This window comes from Ovis aries, chromosome 2 (assembly GCF_016772045.2).
Source record: "Ovis aries strain OAR_USU_Benz2616 breed Rambouillet chromosome 2, ARS-UI_Ramb_v3.0, whole genome shotgun sequence".
Taxonomy (NCBI): Eukaryota; Metazoa; Chordata; class Mammalia; order Artiodactyla; family Bovidae; genus Ovis; species Ovis aries.
The window spans coordinates 208,258,549-208,280,226 of record NC_056055.1 but is presented as its reverse complement, the minus strand read 5'-3'; the positions used below and the strand labels follow the sequence as shown (position 1 = coordinate 208,280,226).

The following is a 21,678-nucleotide window of genomic DNA, read 5'->3' as shown; positions in this document are numbered from 1 at the left end:
TTGGGTGAGAAGGCCGAGGTGCCGCAGCGCCCGGCGTTTGTTTATTGATGAGACTGTTTCCTTTGTCTCAGCCCACTCATTCTCCTCTTGTCCTTGACTTTGCGCCGCGTCCCACCCCGCCTCCTCGGGAACCCCCGAGAGCCGGCAGGTGAGGACTGTTAGGCTAGATCTCTGGTCTGATGGAGCAGAGAGTAGGAGGAAACCTGGAGGCCCTGGGGAACGCTGGCCCAAGTGCACCTTGTGGGTGACCTTCCCTTTGCACGGAAATGCAGGACAGTCCCCTTTCTGGAGAGGACCTCTGTCAGTGACTTAGGTCTAAAGACTGAGCCTTTCTTCCCAAATTAACACATACCTGCTACAGGGCATCTTTGGCCGCTGTTGCCTTAGCAACTGTACATGCCTTTTGTTTTGTTTTTTGGTTTTGTGCAAGGGCTGCATTGGGTAGCACTTCTTACCATTTTCACTGATGGGGAAGAAAGGGACATTTAAACAGTTGGCCCAAAGGTTGCACTGCAAATGACAAAGCTACGTTGTTTAAATTTGGGGGATCTAATGCATGCACATGTACTATAAAAGCGTGGATCAGATACAGCTCTGCTCCGAAACAGAACTTTCTGAGAGTATAGAAGCTGTAACATGAACTGCTTCTGATGAATAAACATCAGGTTGGTTTTTTACTGAAAGTTTTCTTTTTTTTTCCCACTGAATTGTATGTGCATCTTTAAGCAGGGTGTTGCAAGACTGCTAGAGCACCTACACTCTAATGCCAGGAAAGTGGAAGTGATGGCCGGATGGTAGAGATAGAACAAATAGTTATTGGACGTCTGTTATAAACTAGAAGTGAGTCTGCAAGGAAGAATTAAATGGGTGACATGACTGGAGAGTAGTTAGGATAGTTTTAGTTAGACTGGTCTAAGAAAATCTCCCTGAGAAATGCCTTTTAAGGCAGAAATTTGAAGGATGAGGAGGGCCCAGGAAGATCTGAGGAAAGAGCATTTCAGTCTGAGGCCGCAGCCCTTGGGAAGATGGGAGAGGCAATGGGAGCAGTGTGGAAGCCAGGAGACCTGTTAGGGGCTGCTTTTATAGTCCAAGCAAGAGATGATGGTGGCTTGGAATAGGATAGTACCTTGGAGGGAGGGAAGTGGATGGATGCAGTGGTACATGGTGAATGTGGAGTGGTATTATCTAGCCCTCTACCAAAACATGTTCAGTCTGGTTTTAGAAGTGGGTCATCATTAGCATGTTCCCATCTTATATTTGATTTTTTCTGTTCCTGCAAGGTAGCCGAATAAGTGTAAAGCACTTACCAAAGTTTTGCAAATCTGTATTTCTTACATTGAGGTTATGCAGTCTTCCATTTGATGCTGGGTGTTCAATACAAATAGTCCTCATGGATTTTCTAGCTAAAGTAGGCACCAGCTGCATATTGTATTGGACATAAAATAGTAATTAAATCTTTTACACTGTTGTATGAAATATTGATTGTTGATTTTGAATCTGTCCTGTTCTGATTCAGCAGTGCTTTGTCCATATGATCAAGTGAATGGACAGGAAAGTAAAAGATCAAATAACTTTTCAGTGTTTGCTTATGTACACCTTTAATTGTTGTTAAGTTATGTAACCTACTTTAATTTATTTCAGTAATTCAGCAAATCCTGTAGAGAGGGCTTCTTAGTTGCAGCACTTTAGGTAATTCTATATTATGGGAGATTGTCCTGAGCATTGTAGGATCTTTAATTGCACCCTGACCTCTACCCGCTAGATGCCAATAGGTTTCCCCTCATCATGACCAGACAGTTTCTCTGGACCTTGCTAAATGTTCCCTGGGAAACAAAATTGTGTCTTGTAGAGAACCACTCCTTTAGAGCTTACTGTGCACTATCCTTGAGGGTAGAGATAGAAAGATTCAAGAAGTTCATGATACTGTGTAGGGGTAGAACAAGCATATAAACAAATAATTGCAAATCTGAAAGATAAATGTACTGCTTGACACACAAAATGGCACTCCAGACTTTTTCAAGCCTAGACTTGTGAATATCTTAGGCTCAGAATATCTCAGGAGCATTTAGTAGATAACTGCTCAGAACATAGAATTTTGGAGTGCGTATTAGCAGGAAATGAAGGCAGAAAGGTAGGCTTTATTTTACATAGCAACTAATGATAAGCTAATTCTTGGAATTTATTTTACTACATAGTTGTATTTAAGTTTGACCATTTGTTTATAATTAAAAACAACAAAACTGCCCTTTGTATAGAATTAGAAGGCTCATATTTGTATACTAGCAGCTCTTCCTTAGCTTCTTGATGATGTGAAAGTCAGTTACTTTAGCTGAGATGGAGTATTCTCATCTCTATAATTTGAGAAACAATATTAGGATTTGTGAAATGTTCGATGGAATAAAATACGTATATGAAGTGCTTTAAACCCATAAAATATTACTGAAAAGTTTGTTATTCGGATTGTTTTTTTCTATCATAACATAGCCCTTCTTTGTTTTATTTTTAGCGCTATGTTAAGGATACCTGTAAGAAAGGCCTTAGTAGGCCTTTCCAAGTCTTCTAAAGGATGTGGTGAGTATCTTTTTTTTTTAATTGCAAGTTTGTGGGCACTAAACTGTCTATCTTTGTAAATTTATAGGTTTATGGAATGTTTCTTGAAAGACCCTAAATCCATAATAGATTTTAAATAAAAATAGAAACAATGTTGAGTCAGTGGTTTATTTTTATTTAAAAATATAATAGTTTTTATTAAAAATAGAATAGAATAGTTGAATAATACAGCTTTAAACAGTTCATAGAAATGGAAAGTAACAGGAAGTGCCCATCAGTGCCAGAATGGAAAAAGCAGTTGTTCTGCTTTTGAGAAGTGATCTTCCCAGGAACATGTGTTCAGTGGCATTAAAAGTTATAACTGGGACTTCCTGGCAGTCCCATGGTTAAGACTCTACACTGACAGTGGCAGGAGGCACGGTTCAATCCCAGGTAGGGAACTAAGATTGTACACATGCCACACAGCAGGGCCAAAAAAGTTACAGCCTAAACTGCTGTTAAAAATAGACAACTATATTCCATTTGGTATTAAGGATTGGAAAAGCTTTCCTCTAATTCACTGTTTTAAAAGTCTGCATCTAGAGAAATAGAAGGGAATAGTATAAAATGAGGAAAAAACTTAGACCTGTAGGTTAGTTATGTAATCCATTACCCTCTGCTAATTTCATCTTCACCTCAATGTTTTGGATGATCAGTTCGAACAACTGCCACAGCAGCAAGCAACTTGATTGAAGTATTTGTTGATGGTCAGTCTGTCATGGTGGAACCAGGAACTACCGTCCTTCAAGTAGGCATTAATTTTAATTCTTTATTTTTGTGCATAATCTGATAAAAAAAAAAACAATTTATTTTCTTGATACTGTTTACTTCTAAAATTTTCAAGATTCCTTGACAAATGCTCTTTAAAGAACTGTAGATAGTAAAATTATATGAAAATAACTTTGATTTGAAATCTTGGCATATCAGAATGAGCTTTTCTGTTTCTGACTTTCTTAATGAACTATAGCAATTCTTTTGTTTCACTTCTGCCTTACAAATAAATTCCTATTTAGAAATTTTAAGTTATGTGAAATAAATTATTAGTTAATATGAGTAAGTTTGGGAGAAAGGTAATCTTTGTTGTGAGCCTGCTTGATGCACATTTATGTAACTTTCCTGTTTTTAACAATATTTCTAGGAAGGTGTCCTACAAAGCACGTAAATGGAGGGTAGTAGGTTCTTGAATTTATGCCCCAAACACTTAATATCTCCAATTTCTTCCAGAACTAACAAAATTGGTCGTGGAGAAGTAGTGCTTTATTCCACTGTAAATTATTGCAGAGCTAAATACTCTTTGTTCATTTTAGCAGTAACTTTTGCACCATCAGGCGTAGAAATATAAACAATAAATATATAACAAAAATATGTTCCGTGTACAGTGGAGAGTATTTTGGCATGAATAGGAGGTGGTAGAAGAGATGTCATAAATATCTCAGATGATCCCTGAGAAGTTTTTAAAGGATGAATAGATGTTTATATGTGGACAAGGAAACTTCAGGTCATTTAGTACTGGTGAAACAAGGTATGTGTAGAAGAGGAGATAGCAGGAAATCAGAACTGTGATGTTGGAGAAGATCTAGTCATTAAAGATAGTCAGTGCAATGTTAAAGAGCTTGTAGTTTGGCCCATCAAGAGTTTTCATGGCTACTAAGCAGTATGACATTGACTGTAGAGGATGGTGCTTTGGAGATTAAGATTAGAGTGAGACAAGGATAGAGTATATCTTGCATTAGTGGAGCAGGAAATGAGAAGGCCCAAAATTGTGGCAATGGAAATGGAAACAAAAGGGTATATTCATGAGAGAGTGAGATGTAGATAGACAGGCCTTTTGGAATGATAAAGAGCAGAGGAGTTTTTGTGAATTCTGGCTTTGTTATCTTACTTGGGGATATATAGGAGGGGACAGGGCTTGCCTGTGGCTCAGATGGTAAAGAATCTGCCTGCAATGCGGGAAACCCAGGTACGATCCCTGGGTGGGGAAGATCCCCTGGAGACGTAGGGGACGGAAATAGATTGAATTTTAACTGTCTAAAGAACATGCACACGAAGTGGAAGACTGTCAGGATTGCAGATGAAGGTTCGAATGTAATCAGTATGTAAGATGAGCTAGTGTAAAGGTTGGGACAGGACCCACTGCATCTAGCACACAGGAAGACTTGGTGCGTTTTTATCAAATTGTTAAAAAATATTGAAAATTGATGAGATTGCTTTAGAGTGAGGGCTAAGGATGGAATAACTAACTCTCGAAATTTAAGTGCATTTATAGGCTCAGAGAAGGAGCAGGGAAAATTGGCAGAGCTGAACTAATCCCCCTCACTAGGCAAATGGGAACTGAGAAGAGCCCTTAGCCAACAGTGGGGAGTCCTGAGTGGGATATATGGGGCCAAACACAGAACCAGATTATAGCCACCTAGATGGTGTGAAATGAAGTCTAATCTAAAGGAGGAAAGCTAGTCAATGAGGAACTCCAGGGACGTGAAGCCACTGGGACAGAGTTTGAATGAGGAATCTTTGTAGAGAATGGTCCAGAGGAGACGTGAGTAGTCAAACACAGTCTGAGGATGCTTTATCCAGTTTTTAGGCATGGTGAGGATCTTTAAAGAGGTATCTTCAGAGCAGACAGAGGTTGGAGTCAAGAACAAAGAAAAGGAGGGAAATCTCTTTGAGGATGAAGGTAGAATGAAGACGCAGATATTTGGAGTTAGGAGTAATTAGATAAGTAGTGGATGGCCTCATTTTTTTGTTGTTTGATTTTTGTTTGTTTTATTTTTCCTGTGTTTTAGACAAGACACAGATGAGGTCAGGTTATTCTACTGCAAATATTTTTTACTTTCTTTTCTAGGCTTGTGAGAAGGTTGGCATGCAGATTCCTCGATTCTGTTATCACGAAAGGTTGTCTGTTGCTGGAAACTGCAGGATGTGCCTTGTTGAAATTGAGAAAGCTCCTAAGGTACTGAATACCTAAAATTACACACCATGCTGTAGAAGGTAGAAAACTTAAAATTATGTAGCAAACTTTATTTAAAATCAGTATTGTTGTAACCAAGAGTCTGGTCCTGTTTACTCATATCTATAAATTTATTTTCTGTGTGATTGATTCTCTTCATTTCACAACTGGAAACACATCGAAGAAAGTACTTTATAAGTACAAGTCCTATATAATTGTAATGTTTAGAAATTAAAGAGACCTTCTTAGAGCAGTCAGTATTTCCAAATGTCTGTGTGACACACAACATTGGAAGTGCTTGTACTGTGCCATTTTTCACTAGAGAAAAGGCTTGCAGTGAAAAGGTTCACTTTCAATTTAACTCTGTTTTGGCTTATGCAATTTTAGTTCAGTAGTGCCTGCTCATCAAAACAGTTATTTGATGTTCTGTTTCAGAGCCTCTTATTAAAACATCATATTAATTATTATAATAAAATTAAGATGATGTCTTATTTTTAAGAGAAATGTAAAGTGCCAGACTATCATAAATATGAAAACTGAAAAACTCAATCTTCCAAAATATTCTGTTCTTTGCTTGTTTTCAGATATATGATTTAATATTTTTATATATTGGATTACTTATAATTACAAATAAAATTTGTATAATTACAAACACTTAGAGATTTCTCCATTGAAATTCCAGGTTGTAGCTGCTTGTGCCATGCCAGTAATGAAAGGTTGGAATATCCTGACAAACTCTGAGAAAACTAAGAAAGCCAGGTACGTTATTGTTAACTCAGCATAGTGACTTTTCTTGGCAGAAAATTGCACATCTCAAAATGTAGACCTTCCTGTAGATGAGAAATTCAGTATCAGACTCTGAAGAAGTTGTGCTTAGCTTCTAGCAGCAGTTGGAAGTAAGTACACATAGAGGAGGTGAAGTCAGGTGTTTATGTTTTTGAGTCTGTGCTGGAATCAGCATTAAAAACCCTTGTTTAGAACTTTGCTCAGCTTATGATGGCAGTGGGTCTGGGGCTTATTGATCTGAGGTTATTGCAGTGATATTGTACTGTACTGGCACTGATGATTGTTTTTGCTTTGCGTTCATGTTTTTCTGAATTAATGCCTGAGTTTTCTGAGGCCTATTCAGCAACTTTTGATAATTCTGTGGTGTTAAAACTCATGATTTTCTAGGTTCTCCAATGATATTTTATTCCAGATTCATAAACATTTTTAAAATTATGTATTTAATAATACTTTTATGATAGTTAACAGTGGTGTTTCTGATAGTAAATATAAAATCCATACTAACTGAATGAGAACATACACTTGTCACAGTTATTTAAATACCCTGTATGTAAACCATTTTGAATGCCAGCAATTTACTTAAGTTTATATATTACAGAGAAGGTGTGATGGAGTTCTTATTAGCAAATCACCCACTGGACTGTCCTATTTGTGACCAGGGAGGTGAATGTGATCTGCAGGTGTGTAGTCTTAATTTCTTAATTCTTTTGGTTGTCTCAGGTTTTACTTTAGTTAGCAAAATCAGGTTGACTCTTTTGTAATCTACTTAAGGACCAGTCCATGATGTTTGGAAGTGATAGGAGCCGGTTTTTAGAGGGGAAACGTGCTGTGGAGGACAAGAACATTGGGCCATTGGTAAAAACCATTATGACTAGATGTATACAGTGTACTCGCTGCATCAGGTAATTATTTTTCTGTCTCTTGGAATATCATTTGTACTCTTAGCTCTAATATTCACAGAACTTGGTGGAATAGTAACACTGGAAAGGATAGCAACTTTTATTTGGCGGAAAAGAGGGGTGTTGTATTGGTTGTTTTTTACATAAGCCAATAGAGTGAATTAATAGCAACTTCAGTTGGATTTAAAAATCAGAAACTGCAAGCATTAACTTTGTGATAACTTGTTGAGCTGTACACACGATTTGTACAATTTTCTGTATGTGTGTTATACCTCAGATGCCAGCATTTAGTATTAATTTTTATTCAGGGACTGCACTTAACATTGAAAACAACTTTCTTAGTGTTTTGAAAATCATTATCTTTGCAATAATAAGAAAGGAGGTAATTTTGCGGCTTTGACCAGTTGTTTGGTGCATTTTTATCCTGCAGGTTTGCAAGTGAGATTGCAGGAGTGGATGATTTGGGAACTACAGGCAGAGGAAACGATATGCAAGTTGGCACATACATTGAAAAGATGTTCATGTCTGAACTTTCTGGCAATATCATTGACATCTGCCCTGTAGGTGCCCTGACCTCTAAGCCCTATGCCTTTACTGCTCGGCCTTGGGAAACAAGGTATTTACCATTGTATTTTTTGTCCTTTACTTCAGTACTGTTCAAAAAAATTTAAGATTCATTTTCTTCCTGAGTTCTAATTGTTTTGGTCTGCTAAGTTTTTGTTTGCTTAAAGTAAAACCCTTTTACTGGAATGTACGTTGTTAGATAGATAGGATGAGCCTGTGCAAGTCAATTGTTGTTTCCTTTGAAATTAATTCCAGAGTACTTAATCACAAAATTATTTACTTCTTCCAAAGGGTAAGATTGTGTTGATTTTTTAAAATTTATAGTTTCCTCTCATTGTATATTAAACTTTCAACCATGTATACATATCATATATTATTTAATCAGTTCTTATTAGACCTTTAGTTTATTTCTATTTCTGTATAATTACAAATCTATGATAAATATATTTACATTTTCTCTGATTCTATCTCTGATTCTTCTGATTAAACTAAGAAATTAAATAGATCATTGAAATAAATTTGAATGCTTTTCAGGTTCTAGAAACATATTAAATTGCCCTCTAATTTTAAACTCCCACCAGAGTATATGGGAGCATCGTAAAATTCCAGGCTTTGAACCATGTATTTATGTATAAAAAAAGATAGTACATAACCGAAAAGTTTAAGTAGAGAGTTTTTTTCTCCTCTCCATAATACATATGATGGTACATTTAATGTGCTATAGGTCTCTGAGACCCCCACTCCAGTACTCTTGCCTAGAAAATCCCATGGACGGAGGAGCCTGGTAGGCTGCAGTCCATGGGGTCGCTAAGAATCGAACATGACTGAGCGATTTCACTTTCACTTTTCACTTTCATGCATTGAAGAAGGAAATGGCAACCCACTCCAGTGTTCTTGCCTGGAGAATCCCAGGGACGGGGGAGCCTGGTGGGCTGCCGTCTATGGGGTTGCACAGAGTCGAACATGACTGAAGTGACTTAGCAGCAGTAGCAGGTCTCTGAGACACTATTCATTATTCTTAAAACATTTTTCTCTTTGTTCTTCCAATTGGATGGATTCTGTTGACATATCATATCAAGTTCATTCTTTTACCATCCCAAATCTTCTATTCAACTGCTACAGTCAGCTGTTTATTACAGTTACACTTTCCAACTCCAGAATTTGTTTCTTTTTTTTTTTTTTAATTTTTGTATCCTCACTGGGAATCTTCACTTGTTGATTCATGGTTTTATATTTCCCTTTAATCTTTTTTTTTAATAGTTATTTTTATTTATTTATTTGGCTGTGCCAGGTCTTAGTTGTGGCATGCAGGATCTTTAGTTGTGGCATGTGAGATCTAGTTCCCTGACCAGGGATTGAACCCAGGTCCCCTGCATTGGGAGCTCAGAGTCTTTACCACTGCACCACCAAGGAAGTTCTTCTCTTTCATCTTTAAACATGACTTTCCTTCTTTCATTGAACATTTTAATATTCTTGTTTTTATTTTTAAGCAGGGCTTCTTAGGAGTTGCTTCTCTGTCTGTAGTCAGATAATGATCATGCTCAAATTCTTTGAGCCAGTAAAGCTTCCATCCTCTGCCAGTGGATCTGTGTGTGGATTGTTGTTCCTGTTTAGTTGCTAAGTTGTGTCTGACTCTTTAGGGATCCCATAGACTTTAGCCTGCCAGGCTCCTTTGTCCATGGAATTTCCCAGGCAAGAATATGGGCAAGAGTGGCTTGCCATTTCCTTCTCCATGGGATCTTTCTGACCCAGGAATTGAACCTGCATCTCCTGCATTGCAGGCAGGTTCTTTTACCACTGAGTCATGTGGGTTGCCCTTGTGTGTGGATAGAAAAGCATATTCAGAGTTCAGGCTGTTTTCAAGTCTGCCCAACTTGTAGTTTACATTAGGTCTTTTGGGTCTCTGTGTTGTCCAGGAGAGTGTGAATAGCCTGGGCTGTCTCTGGTCACATTTGTGCAGCCTCCACTAGGAATGCTTACCCTGACTGTGACTGCAGCCTCATGCTAGTAGGTCCTTGATGCTCCTCAGCTCAGTGACCTCCAAGGTATCTCTTACGCAGACAACTTTTCCCATTTCTCCAAATCAAGTGAGTCTTTGTCTGCAAGAAAAAATCCCCTATCTTCATAGCCTGCCCCATCCTACTAGAACGTCCAGTTCAAGGTGGTGAGAAGGGCAATAAGAACAGTGTCAAGCCAGAACACCACTGGTTTCCACCATTCTTTCTGGAAGTTCGGCAGTTTCTCTAAACATAAAACCTTCACATGATGTTTTTGCTTTTGTTAGCTCTCCAGAGAGTTGAGTTGGTTACTTTTGTCAGTTTTGTCTAGCTTTATTTTTGCTTTTGGAGGGAGGATTTGTCAAGCTCCTTAATCAGCCACACCCCAAAATTTATTTATTTTGATGGTCAAGTTTTCACAGTTTGGCTATTTACAGCCTTTCCAACTGGCTTCTGTTTCAGGTTACTAGATAACCGTTTTAGATAACTTGCTTCTGTTTTTGCGTTATGGTCTGCTCAGATATGAGAGTGTGTGTGTATATATATGTAAGGAAAGGAAAGTATATGTAAAGTATTTTGATTTCGGTAAACCAGGTAACAGAAACTTTGTCCATTTATTCTCAAAATCAACTAGTAAATATATGTGTTTATTTTCTTAGAAAGACAGAATCCATTGATGTAATGGATGCAGTTGGAAGTAATATTGTGGTCAGCACAAGAACTGGAGAGGTAATGAGGATTTTGCCAAGGATGCATGAGGACATCAATGAGGAGTGGATCTCTGATAAAACCAGGTATATGCTGTGTTTTTTTCCTTTAACTTTTGCAGTTGATTTAAAGGAAATTTTATAATAATTTTCATTTTAAGGAACAGTCTTTTATATTTGCAAGTTACTGTTTATAGACTATTGAAATCGGGATTGTTAGGATATATAGTGAACTGAACAAAACTGACAATAATAATCCTAGGTATAATACTGGCTTTCATATTTACTGGTTTTCATATTCAGAAATATCTTTTTTTCTCCTAGATGGAGAAATTGAAGTAAATTAAGATACTTAATCTATTTTAGTTTGTCTCTTTTTCATTGGAGAATACAAGCTAAATATAAGTTTGAGTTTGCATAACGTAAGTTTGATGAACTATCTAGAGATACTCAGGTTTTATAAATGATTTGGCTTTCTCAGCTACCAAACGTATTATAATTTTAAGTTTCTTTGGGTAGCTGAAAATAAATGATAAGAACTCAGACATTTTAGGTGACATTTGAGTTTCAGATAATGTTTGTGAAATATTAATTTATCTCCAAAGAAATCTGGAATAATTATTTGTATCCATGTATTTATTGTTCTATTTTACTTTTAACCAACACTGTATTTAAATAACATTTCTTTTAGATTTTAAATTTGAAAATAGTTGCCTTTTTAGAAAGATTCCACAAATGGTGTAATTTCTGTTATCTAGATTTGCCTATGATGGGCTAAAACGTCAAAGACTTACCGAACCGATGGTCAGAAATGAAAAGGGACTTTTAACACATACCACCTGGGAGGATGCACTCTCTCGTGTAGCTGGAATGGTAAACAACTGAAATATAGAATAACTGTATTTGTGGTTTCCAAGTCACATCTTTTTTTTTGGCTGTGCCAGGTCTTCATTATGGCACACAGGGTCTTCTATCTTTGTTGCAGCATGTGGGCTCTTTAGTTGTGGCATGTGGGATCTAGTTTCCTGACCAGGGATTGAACCCAGGCCCCCTGCATTGGGAGCATAGGGTCTTAGACACTGGACCACCAGCAAAGTCCCACAGGGAACATCTTTCTAGAAGAGGGGTTATTGTTTCTCTTCACTTGTTTCCTCTTACCAGGATTCAGTTCAGTTCAGTTCAGTCACTCAGTCATGTCTGACTCTTCGTGACCTCATGAATCGCAGCACGCCAGGCCGTCCCTATCCATCACCAACTCCTGGAGTTCACTCAGACTCACGTCCATGGAGTCAGTGATGCCATCCAGCCATCTCATCCTCGGTCGTCCCCTTCTCCTCCTGCCCCCAATCCCTCCCACCATCAGAGTCTTTTCCAATGAGTCAACTCTTCGCATGAGGTAGCCAAAGTACTGGAGTTTCAGCTTTAGCATCATTCCCTCCAAAGAAATCCCAGGGCTGATCTCCTTCAGAATGGACTGGTTGGATCTCCTTGCAGTCCAAGGGACTCTCAAGAGTCTTCTCCAACACCACAGTTCAAAAGCATCAGTTCTTCGGCGCTCAGCTTTCTTCACAGTCCAACTCTCACATCCATACATGACCACAGGAAAAACCATAGCCTTGACTAGATGGACCTTTGTTGGCAAAGTAATGTCTCTGCTTTTGAATATGCTATCTAGGTTGGTCATAACTTTTCCAAAGAGTAAGCGTCTTTTAATTTCATAGCTGCAGTCACCATCTGCAGTGATTTTGGAGCCCAAAAAATTAAAGTCTGACGCTGTTTCCCCATCTATTTCCCATGAAGTGATGGGACCAGATGCCATGATCTTCATTTTCTGAATGTTGAGCTTTAAGCCAACTTTTTCACTCTCCTCTTTCACTTTTATCAAGAGGCTTTTTAGTTCCTCTTCACTTTCTGCCATAAGGGTGGTGTCATCTGCATATCTGAGGTGATTGATATTTCTCCCGACAGTCTTGATTCCAGCTTGTGTTTCGTCCAGCCCAGCATTTCTCATGATGTACTCTGCATCGAAGTTAAATAAGCAGGGTGACAATATACAGCCTTGATGTACTCCTTTTCCTATTTGCAGCCTGTTTTTTGTTCCATGTCCAGTTCTTACTGTTGCTTCCTGACCTGCATATAGGTTTCTCAAGAGGTAGGTCAGGTACTCTCTTTCAGAATTTTCCACAGTTTATTGTGATCCGCACATTACCAGGATTACCTTCCATTTAACAAGCATTTATTGAGAGCCATCTGACGTCATGCTAGATGTAGGGATATAAAGATCAGTAGCACATGGTTCCTACTTCCGCAATCATTTAGTAGGCAATTATTGTATGCTGCTTTGGGTAGTCATGCAGAACATGATACATGAAAGAGCACATTGGAGGGATGCCTACCAGGGCTACCATATTACCTAGGTAAGATGACTTCTTTGTTTAGTTGCTAAGTCATATCTGACTCTTTGCAACCTCATGGACTCTAGACTCCCCCAGGCTCCTCTGTCTGCAGGATTTTCCAGGCAGTAATGCTGGAGTGGGTTGCCATTTCCGTCTCCAGAGGATCTACCTGACCCAGGGTCATAACCCAAGCCCCCCACATTGGCAGGCAGACTCTTTACCACTGAACCACCTAGGAAGCCCTGATCCTAATTTACTGGGTTTCTAATCAGAGCCTAGCCTACCCGAGAGAAGTGAAATACCTAACTTCAGCCACCTCTTGCAGTCCTATACCATGTCGGGGAGGGAATGAGAGAAACTGATAGTTCACTGCCCACTGGCACAGGCTCATTGAGAGACTAAGGACTAGAAAATACTTTCCCTGCCCAGTCAACCTCACCACCATATTTACTGAGCACCTGTTACCTCAGTTCCTTTTACCCAGTACATCACATTCATTTTTGAGCAATGACTTTCAAGGCGTGCTAAAAGGTAAAAACACAGCTTGCAGAGACTGAACAAGCATTAGACCCAGAGTCATCTGTGACAAGACTATTGGATGTATCAGACCAGGTATTTTTTAAACTATGACTAAAATGTTAAAGACTATATTGGAAAGAGAAGACCACATACAAAAATGGATGAACAATGTTAGCAGAGAGATGGAAATTCTAAGAAAAAACAAAAGACAAATGCTAGGGATCAAAAACACTACCAGGAATGAAGAATGCATTTGATGGTCTCTTTAGTAGATGAGCCAATAACAGGCTTGCCAGAGCAAGATACATAAAGGGCTTGAAGGAATGACAGATACTTCAGAAGATTGTATTTAACTATATAACTCCGAAGTCTTCATCTTCCAGAGCTCATTTTGAGGCCTTTTGTTCCTAATTTAAAAGAAACAACTTTATTACAAGCAGATGTTGTTATCCTTGGCCCCACATACACTTTTCTGCTTCTCACTTTCAGACTAATAATTAGTGTGAAAAGCTTTTTTGTCAGAAGTTTGTTACTTTTATTTTACTTGAAAGTGACGTTATTATTTTGTTTTCTGAATGAGTCATTGTGGTCTTTTTCTGAACGAAGATTTCTTGGTGATAGCCTTTTCATCCGTTTCTAGTTGCAGAGTTGTCAAGGCAACGATGTGGCAGCAATTGCAGGTGGCTTGGTGGATGCTGAAGCCCTCATAGCTCTCAAGGATTTACTTAATAGAGTGGATTCTGACACCCTGTGCACTGAAGAGGTCTTCCCCACTGCAGGAGCTGGGTGAGAGATTTGAGGCTAGGATCTAGGTGTTTTGTTTTCTTTCTTTCTTTTTTTCTTTCTGTTCATAGGTTGTATTTAAATCAACACATCTGTGGCATCAGTGACTTATATGTGACAGCTTGGATACTCCAACATACCTACTGGTTATTTTCACATATAGACCAAAGTCAAACCAGGAGTTATTAGAAAATCTAATTATTAATAAAGTATTTGAACTTTTGATGCAGTTTAAGACTACTTCCAAAATTTTTTTGTCAGGCAGTGAGCCATGGGTTTAATGACAGAGTATTTCGTGGATTGTCAGTCTATTAATTTTAAAGTAAACTTGGATTTTATATTTTATGTTTCTAGCACAGATCTACGTTCCAATTATCTTCTTAATACTACAATCGCTGGTGTCGAGGAGGCAGATGTTGTCCTTCTGGTTGGTACAAATCCACGTTTTGAGGCACCACTGTTTAATGCTAGAATTCGAAAGAGGTTAGTAATAATATTCTGGGTTTTAAAAACACTTACATGATCATTTGTTTTATATATGAAAAATGACTGTCTTACCTGATTCCTAATAGTGGGAGTGAGAGTCCAAAAGATAGTTGAAGGGCAGTTTCTAACAGCTCCATTTCCCACTTCTTCCCTGCTGCTCATTTTTTTAATCTTTTTAGTTTGAAATAACTCAACTTTGTTTACCCATGTTTGTGTAGTATTCACCCAGATTAATCGATGCTAATGTTTATATTTTTTTCTTTTCTCTCCATCTATATATTTGTGTGAACATAATCATTTGAAAGTAGGTTGTATACATGATGCCCTTTTAATCCCAAACTAAACACATTTGTGTGGGTTTCCTAAGGACAAGGACATTCTCCATTTAAGAATTTGATTCTTTATTTAATCAAGAATTTAGTATTGATATAGTAGTATTATCTATTTGTGCTTAAATTTCACTGAATTTTTTCCATAATTTTTTGCATTTTGACTTTTTTTTTTGAAGACTACAGGCCAGTTATTTTGTAAAATGCCTCTCTATCTTTTTATATCTTAGAGACTTGTAATAGCTCAACCATATAGTTGATTGTCTAAACTGGTACAATGTTGAGAGTAGAAAGGGGATTTATTATTCCAGGGTGACAGATTAAAAACCCCTACTGTCTCTGACAAACCAGAATATATGGTCACCACATTTATTAATATTTTTGGAGGAGCTGGATCCATACTTCCTTGTCAATAGAGAATAAATATGAATGATATAGTTTGTTTTTTATGAACTTTTATTTAAATGATCTTAACAGATAATTAGGACTCTGCTGTGTAAATATGGCAAAATAAAAACGTCACTTATTCTAAAATTGAAGTCTTTGTTTATAGCTAGCTTAGAGTTAGCATTCTAACACAGCAAGTTAATTCATTGACTTTACTTGGTGTGTGCACACCCTATTTTGCTATACTTTGCTTTATTGTACTTTGCAGATAGAGTCTGTTTTTTGCAAATTTAAAGTTTATGGCAGCTGTTGGTTGAGTAAGTCTTTCAGTGCTATTTTTCCAACAGCATTTTCTCACTTTGTGTCTCTGTGTCATATTTTGATAACTCTCACAATATTTCAAACTTTTTTTTATTATTACTACATTTTATTATGGTGATCTTTGATTGGTGATCTTTGCTGTTACTCTTGTAATTGTTTTGGGGCACCATAGGCCATATCCATATAATATGGTGAATATAATCAGTAGATGTTGGTTTGTTTTGATCACTCTGCCAACTGACCATTCCTCCATGTCTGTCCCTCTTCTTGGGTCTCCTTATTCCCTGAGACACAACAGTGTGGAGTGTAGATCAATTAATAACCTACAGTGGCTTATAAGTGTTCAAGTGAAAGGAAGTCTTGCGCATCTTACTTTAAATCAAACGCTAGAAATAATTAAACTTATTGAAGGAGGTATATTGAAAGCATAGATAGGCCAAAAAACAGACCTCTTGTGCCAAACAATCATGTCATGAATGCAGAGGAAATTTAAAGTGCTACTTCAAAGTGCTCAGTGCATGATAAGAAAGCAAAACAACCTTATTGCTAATGTGGATAAAGTTTGAGTGGTCTGGATTGAAGATCAGACCAGCTATGACATTCCCTCAAAGCCTAATCCAGAGCAAGGCCCTAACTCTCTTCATTTCTAAAGGTGAAGAAGCTACAGAAGAGAAGTTAAAACTAGCAGAGGTTGGTTCATGAGATTTAGGGCAGGAAGCTGTCTCTCCATAGCATAAAGGTACAAGGTAAAGCAGCAAATGCTAGTTTAGAAAGTGCAGCGAGTTACCCAGAGGTCTAGCTAAGATAATAAAGGTGGCTGCAGTGAACAACAGATTTTCAGTGTAGACGAAACAGCCTTTTATTGGAAAAATGTGCCACCTAGTACTTTTATAGCTAGAGAAGAGAAATCAGTGCCTGGCTTCAGAGCTTCAAAGGATAGGCTCTGTTAGGGGTTAATGCCCATGGTGACTTTAAGTTGAAGCCAGTGCTCAACTTACCATTCTGAAAATCCTAGGGCTCTTAAGAATTTTGTTAAACCTGTTCTGCTTGTGCTTGATAAATGGAACAACAAAGCCTCGTTGACAGCACGTCTGTTTGCTTATGGTTTACTGAATATTTTAAGCCCGTTGTTGAGACCTACTGCTCAGGAAAAAAGATTTAAGATACTGCTAATTGATAATTGTACCTGATCACCCAAAAACTCTGATGAAGATATACAATGAGATTAATCTTGTTTTGTGCCTGCTGACACAGCATCCATTCTGCAGCTCATGGGTTAAGGAGTAATTCAATTTTCAAGTCTTATTATTTGAGAAATACTTATTCAGAAGGCTGTCAGTTCAGTTGCTCAGTCGTGTCCGACTCTTTGCGACCCCATGAATTGCAGCACGCCAGGCCTCCCTGTCCATCACCAACTCCCGGAGTTCACTCAGACTCACGTCCATCGAGTCAGTGATGCCATCCAGCCATCTCATCCTCTGTCGTCCCCTTCTCCTCCTGCCCCCAATCCCTCCCAGCATCAGAGTCTTTTCCAATGAGTCAACTCTTCGAATGAGGTAGCTTCCATATATAGGATTCTACTGATGGATTTAGGCAAAGTAAATTGAAAACCTTCTGGAAAGGATTCACTATGCTAGATACCATTAAGAACATTGAGTCTTGGGAAGAGGTCAAGATATCAGTGTTAAAAAGGAGTTTGGAAGAAGTTGATTCCAACCTTCCTGGATGACTTTGAGAGGCTTCAGTTGAAGTACCTTCAAATATGGTGGAAATAGAGAGCTAGAGTTATTATAACTGAAGTCTGAAGATGTGACTAAATTGCAGTGATCTCATGATAAAACTTTAATGGATGAGGAGTTGCTTCTTAAGGATAAGCAAAAAGAAAGTTGTTTCTTGATATAGGATCTGCTCCTGGTAGAGATTCTATAAAGAAATTGTAGAAATAACAACAGTGGATTTAGAATGTGACATACACTTAAGCTGATAAAGTGGCAGCTGGATTAGAGAGGATTGACTCCCAGTTTTGAAAGAATTTCTACTGTGAATAAAATGCCATCAGATAGCACTGCCTGCTGCAGAAGAATGGCTTATGAAAGGAAGAGTTAATTGATACAGTAAAGTCCACTGTTGTCTTATTTAAGAAATTGCCACAGCCATTCTAATCTTAAGTAAACCACCACCCTGATTATTCAGCAGCCTTCAACATTGAGGCAAGCGTCTCTACCAGCAAAAAGATTTCCACTCACTAAACATTCATATGATGGTTAGCATTTTTTAGCAATAAAGTATTTTTTTTCAGTATAAAGTATTTTTTAATTAAGATGTATATATTGCTTTTTTGACATAATACTTTTTATACACTTAATAAGCTACAGTGTAATATAAACATAACTTGTATATGCCCTGGGAAAGCAAAAACTGTGTGTGACTTGCTTTATTGAGATATTTGCTTTATTGTTGTGGTCTGCGACCAAACACAGGTATACCTGTATTTTTACAACACTTTATTTTGAAAAGTACACAATAATATCTGTTAATGTTTGGGGAAAGCTTTAATGCTTTTTAACATTTTTAAATTTAAATAGATGTAGCACTTAGCATTGATGAGACCAGTAACTGTACTGACTTAGTGATTTAGCTCTAAAAACTTCATTGTTTTTATTTCAGCTGGCTTCATAATGACTTAAAAGTGGCCCTCATAGGCAGCCCAGTGGATCTCACTTACAGATATGACCATCTGGGAGATTCTCCCAAAATTCTTCAAGACATTGCTTCGGGTAGCCATCCATTCAGCCAGGTGCTCTTAAGTTACATTTATAAGATTTTAAAGTTATATGTATATGATTTTTAAGTCTTATTTTTGTGATTTATTATTTTCGTGATAACTATGAGATTGCTGTTAAAATATATGTATAGCAGTATAGAAAATAATATATAAGAAAGTAAACATAATCAAAGATCCCACTACAAACGACTGTTGATGAAACGTCCTGTGGTCATCTCTCATTTATATAGAGAAGGATGGATGGATAGGTAAGCAAAAAATGAAATTATACTCTACATTTTTATTTCAGTTCAGTTCAATCGCTCAGTTGTGTTCAACTCTGCGACCCCATGGACTGCAGCATGCAGGCTATAAGTTATATAAGCAGGATGATGATATACAGCCTTGACGTACTCCTTTCCCAATTTGGAACCGGTCGGTTGTTCATGTCTCATTCTAACTGTAGCTTCTTGACTTGCGTACAGGTTTCTCAGGAGGCAGGTCAGGTGGTGTGGTATTCCCATCTCTTTAAGAATTTTCCACAGTTTGTCATGATCCACACAGTCAAAGGTTTTGGCATAGTCAGTAATGCAGAAGTAGATGTTTTTCTAGAACTCTCTTGCTTTTTCCGTGATCCAGTGGATGTTGGCAATTTGATCTCTGGTTCTCTGCCTTTTCTAAAACCAGCTTGAACATCTGGAAGTTCACAGTTCACATACTGTTGAAGCCTGGCTTGGAGAATTTTGAGCATTACTTTGCTAGCATGTGAGATGAATGCAGTTGTACAGTAGTTTGAGCATTCTTTGGCATTGCCTTTCTTTGGGATTGGAATGAAAACGGACCTTTTCCAGTCCTGTGGCCACTGCTGAGTTTTCCCAATTTCCTGGCATATTGAGTGCAGCACTTTCACAGCATCATCTTTCAAGATTTGAAATAGCTCAACTGGAATTCCATCACCTCCACTAGCTTTGTTCGTAGTGATGCTTTCTAAGGCCCGCTTGACTTCACATTCCAGGATATCTGGCTCTAGGTGAGTGATCACACCATCGTGGTTATTTGGGCCACTAAGATCTTTTTAATATAGTTCTATGTATTCTTGTCACGTCTTCTAAATACCTTCTGCTTCTGTTAGGTCCAAACCATTTCTGTCCTTTATTATGCCCATCTTTGCATGAAATGTTCCCTTGGTATCTCTGATTCTCTTAAAGAGGTCTCTAGTCTTTCCCATTCTATTGTTTTTCTCTGTTTCTTTGCATTGATCACTTAGGAAGACTTTCTTATCTCTCCTTGCTATTCTCTGGGACTCGGCTCTTTTTTTTTTTAACCAGAGTTTAATTTTACTTGAAGTTATCAAAAAAGAAAATGATGTGAAGCTGAAAGAATTAAATTTTAAACTTCAGTGAAGTCTTTCTTTACAGCAAGAGTTATTATTCCTTAAAGAAATTTCACTGGTCTTTTTATATGACCTTTTCATGACTAAATTCCTTATTTAATTTTTTTTTTATCTGCCACCTGAAGTTTAGAGCTTTTAGGCTTCTTATTTGTTTGTTTGTTTTTTTTTTTTTCAAGAGATGTAGGTATACCATTTCTTAAGTTCTTTCTTGCTTGAAAATGTTTATTTTATTCCTGATGAGAGCCTTGGCAGAATGTAAAGATCTTGGGTTATACTTCTGTTTTTCCCTCTGAACTTTATAGATATGGGCCCTCCTCCCCCTTTAAATTAGTGTATTTATTTGGCTGTGCCGGGCCTTAGTTGCAACATGCAGGGTCTTTTACTGTGGCATGTGGGATCTAGTTCCCCCTGCATTGGGACGACAGAGTCTTAGCTGCTGGACCACCAGGGATGTCTAGACACTGCCTTTTGTTATTGTGGAGAATCCTGATTTGAGGTATTATTTTGTTTCAACCCTGTCTTATTGTTGTTGTCTAGATACATTTTTGTTGCTATTTCATACTTGATTTTTTATCTTTGAAATTTAGTGACTTCACTAGAATATATTTTAATGAAGGCGGTTCCATACCCTTTTTTTCTTTTTTTTTTTTTAATGGGATATGCTGCCTCCTTCAGTTTGAATAGTCAAGGTCCTCTTTATTTTAGGAGTTGCATGTGTGCTTCTATGTGGTGTGCAGGCTAGTGATTATTTTAAAAAAATATGAAAAAGTTTTCTGTTTCTCACGTAACAGCAATTCTGAAGGTAGGCAGTTTGATCTATTGTGCAGCTGTCCACGGATCTAATCAAGGCAGGAGCCTGCCTTCCTGCTTGCTGTCCTCAGTGTACTAGTTCACTCACACGTGTTCGTGTGTGAGCCTCTCCTCATGATGTCAAGATGCTTGCTTCACTTACACCTCCAGGTGTAGGCACGAAGAAGTCAAGTGTGAGGGGACAAAGCAGCCAAACCCAACTCCTTTGTTGTCAGTTTTGAATAACATCTTTATTATTACTAGCATCAAAAATATTTTTAAAAAATTTTATTGAGAAGAAGCCCTCTCTTCTCTACAGTTCCCTTCCCCATTCCCCAGAAGGTGATGAGTGTTCTTCAGGAAAGTTTTCTTTTATAATAGATTTAGATGTATTTTTCATTAGTTACTTCTGTTCTGTTTGTTAAGAACTCTTAATGCAGATATTGAATCCCTTTTTCTATCTTTTCTGTCACTTATTTCTTTATTCCTCTGTTCTTTTTCAATTTGTTTTATGTAATTTCCTATATACTTCTTGCTCCTGTATTTACAAGTCATGTTAAATTTTGTTTTTTGTTATTTCTGGAACGATGTTCATCTCTGCTTTGTTTATCTTTTAGTTCTTGAACTTTCTGATGAAAATCCTCTGTGATACTGTCTATCATGTAACTTCTCTGAGCTCTTTTTAAAAATATTTCATTTTCTTTGAGGCTGTTGAAAACTGTTTCTCATTTTTTTAAGGCTATTGAAAACTCTTCACATTTCCTTGGGAAACTCCTCTTAAGATGAATGTCCTCTTCTTTGTAGTATGTAGAAATGATTTTCATGCTGATTCATTGATTGGGACCAGCCCTTTATCAAAGAATGGATGGGCAGAAGAGTGAACTGTAACAGTCTACAGCTTTACTCCTAATTTTTCCGTCCTGCACCATATCTGTAGTTTCTTTTGCACTTGGGATGCATTCCTTCTCAGTTTCTAATATTCAGGTAGTTATTGTGGTTTAAAACAAAGCCCTTAAAATATT

The 21,678-nt window shown here is 37.6% G+C and overlaps 1 protein-coding gene across 1 annotated transcript in view; it reads left to right on the top strand.

Moving 5' to 3' along the window:
- NDUFS1 (NADH:ubiquinone oxidoreductase core subunit S1) overlaps nucleotides 1-21,678 on the top strand; it is a 33,423-nt gene that overhangs the window by 97 nt on the left and 11,648 nt on the right. Inside the window, exons 2-13 of the mRNA XM_004004855.5 lie at nucleotides 2,507-2,571; nucleotides 3,246-3,337; nucleotides 5,432-5,539; nucleotides 6,219-6,295; nucleotides 6,921-7,002; nucleotides 7,094-7,224; nucleotides 7,652-7,837; nucleotides 10,442-10,576; nucleotides 11,248-11,362; nucleotides 14,045-14,190; nucleotides 14,542-14,670; nucleotides 18,378-18,507. Coding sequence (XP_004004904.1) covers nucleotides 2,511-2,571; nucleotides 3,246-3,337; nucleotides 5,432-5,539; nucleotides 6,219-6,295; nucleotides 6,921-7,002; nucleotides 7,094-7,224; nucleotides 7,652-7,837; nucleotides 10,442-10,576; nucleotides 11,248-11,362; nucleotides 14,045-14,190; nucleotides 14,542-14,670; nucleotides 18,378-18,507 — 1,392 coding nt within the window. The 5' untranslated portion in view covers nucleotides 2,507-2,510. The remainder of the gene's footprint in view (nucleotides 1-2,506; nucleotides 2,572-3,245; nucleotides 3,338-5,431; nucleotides 5,540-6,218; nucleotides 6,296-6,920; nucleotides 7,003-7,093; nucleotides 7,225-7,651; nucleotides 7,838-10,441; nucleotides 10,577-11,247; nucleotides 11,363-14,044; nucleotides 14,191-14,541; nucleotides 14,671-18,377; nucleotides 18,508-21,678) is intronic.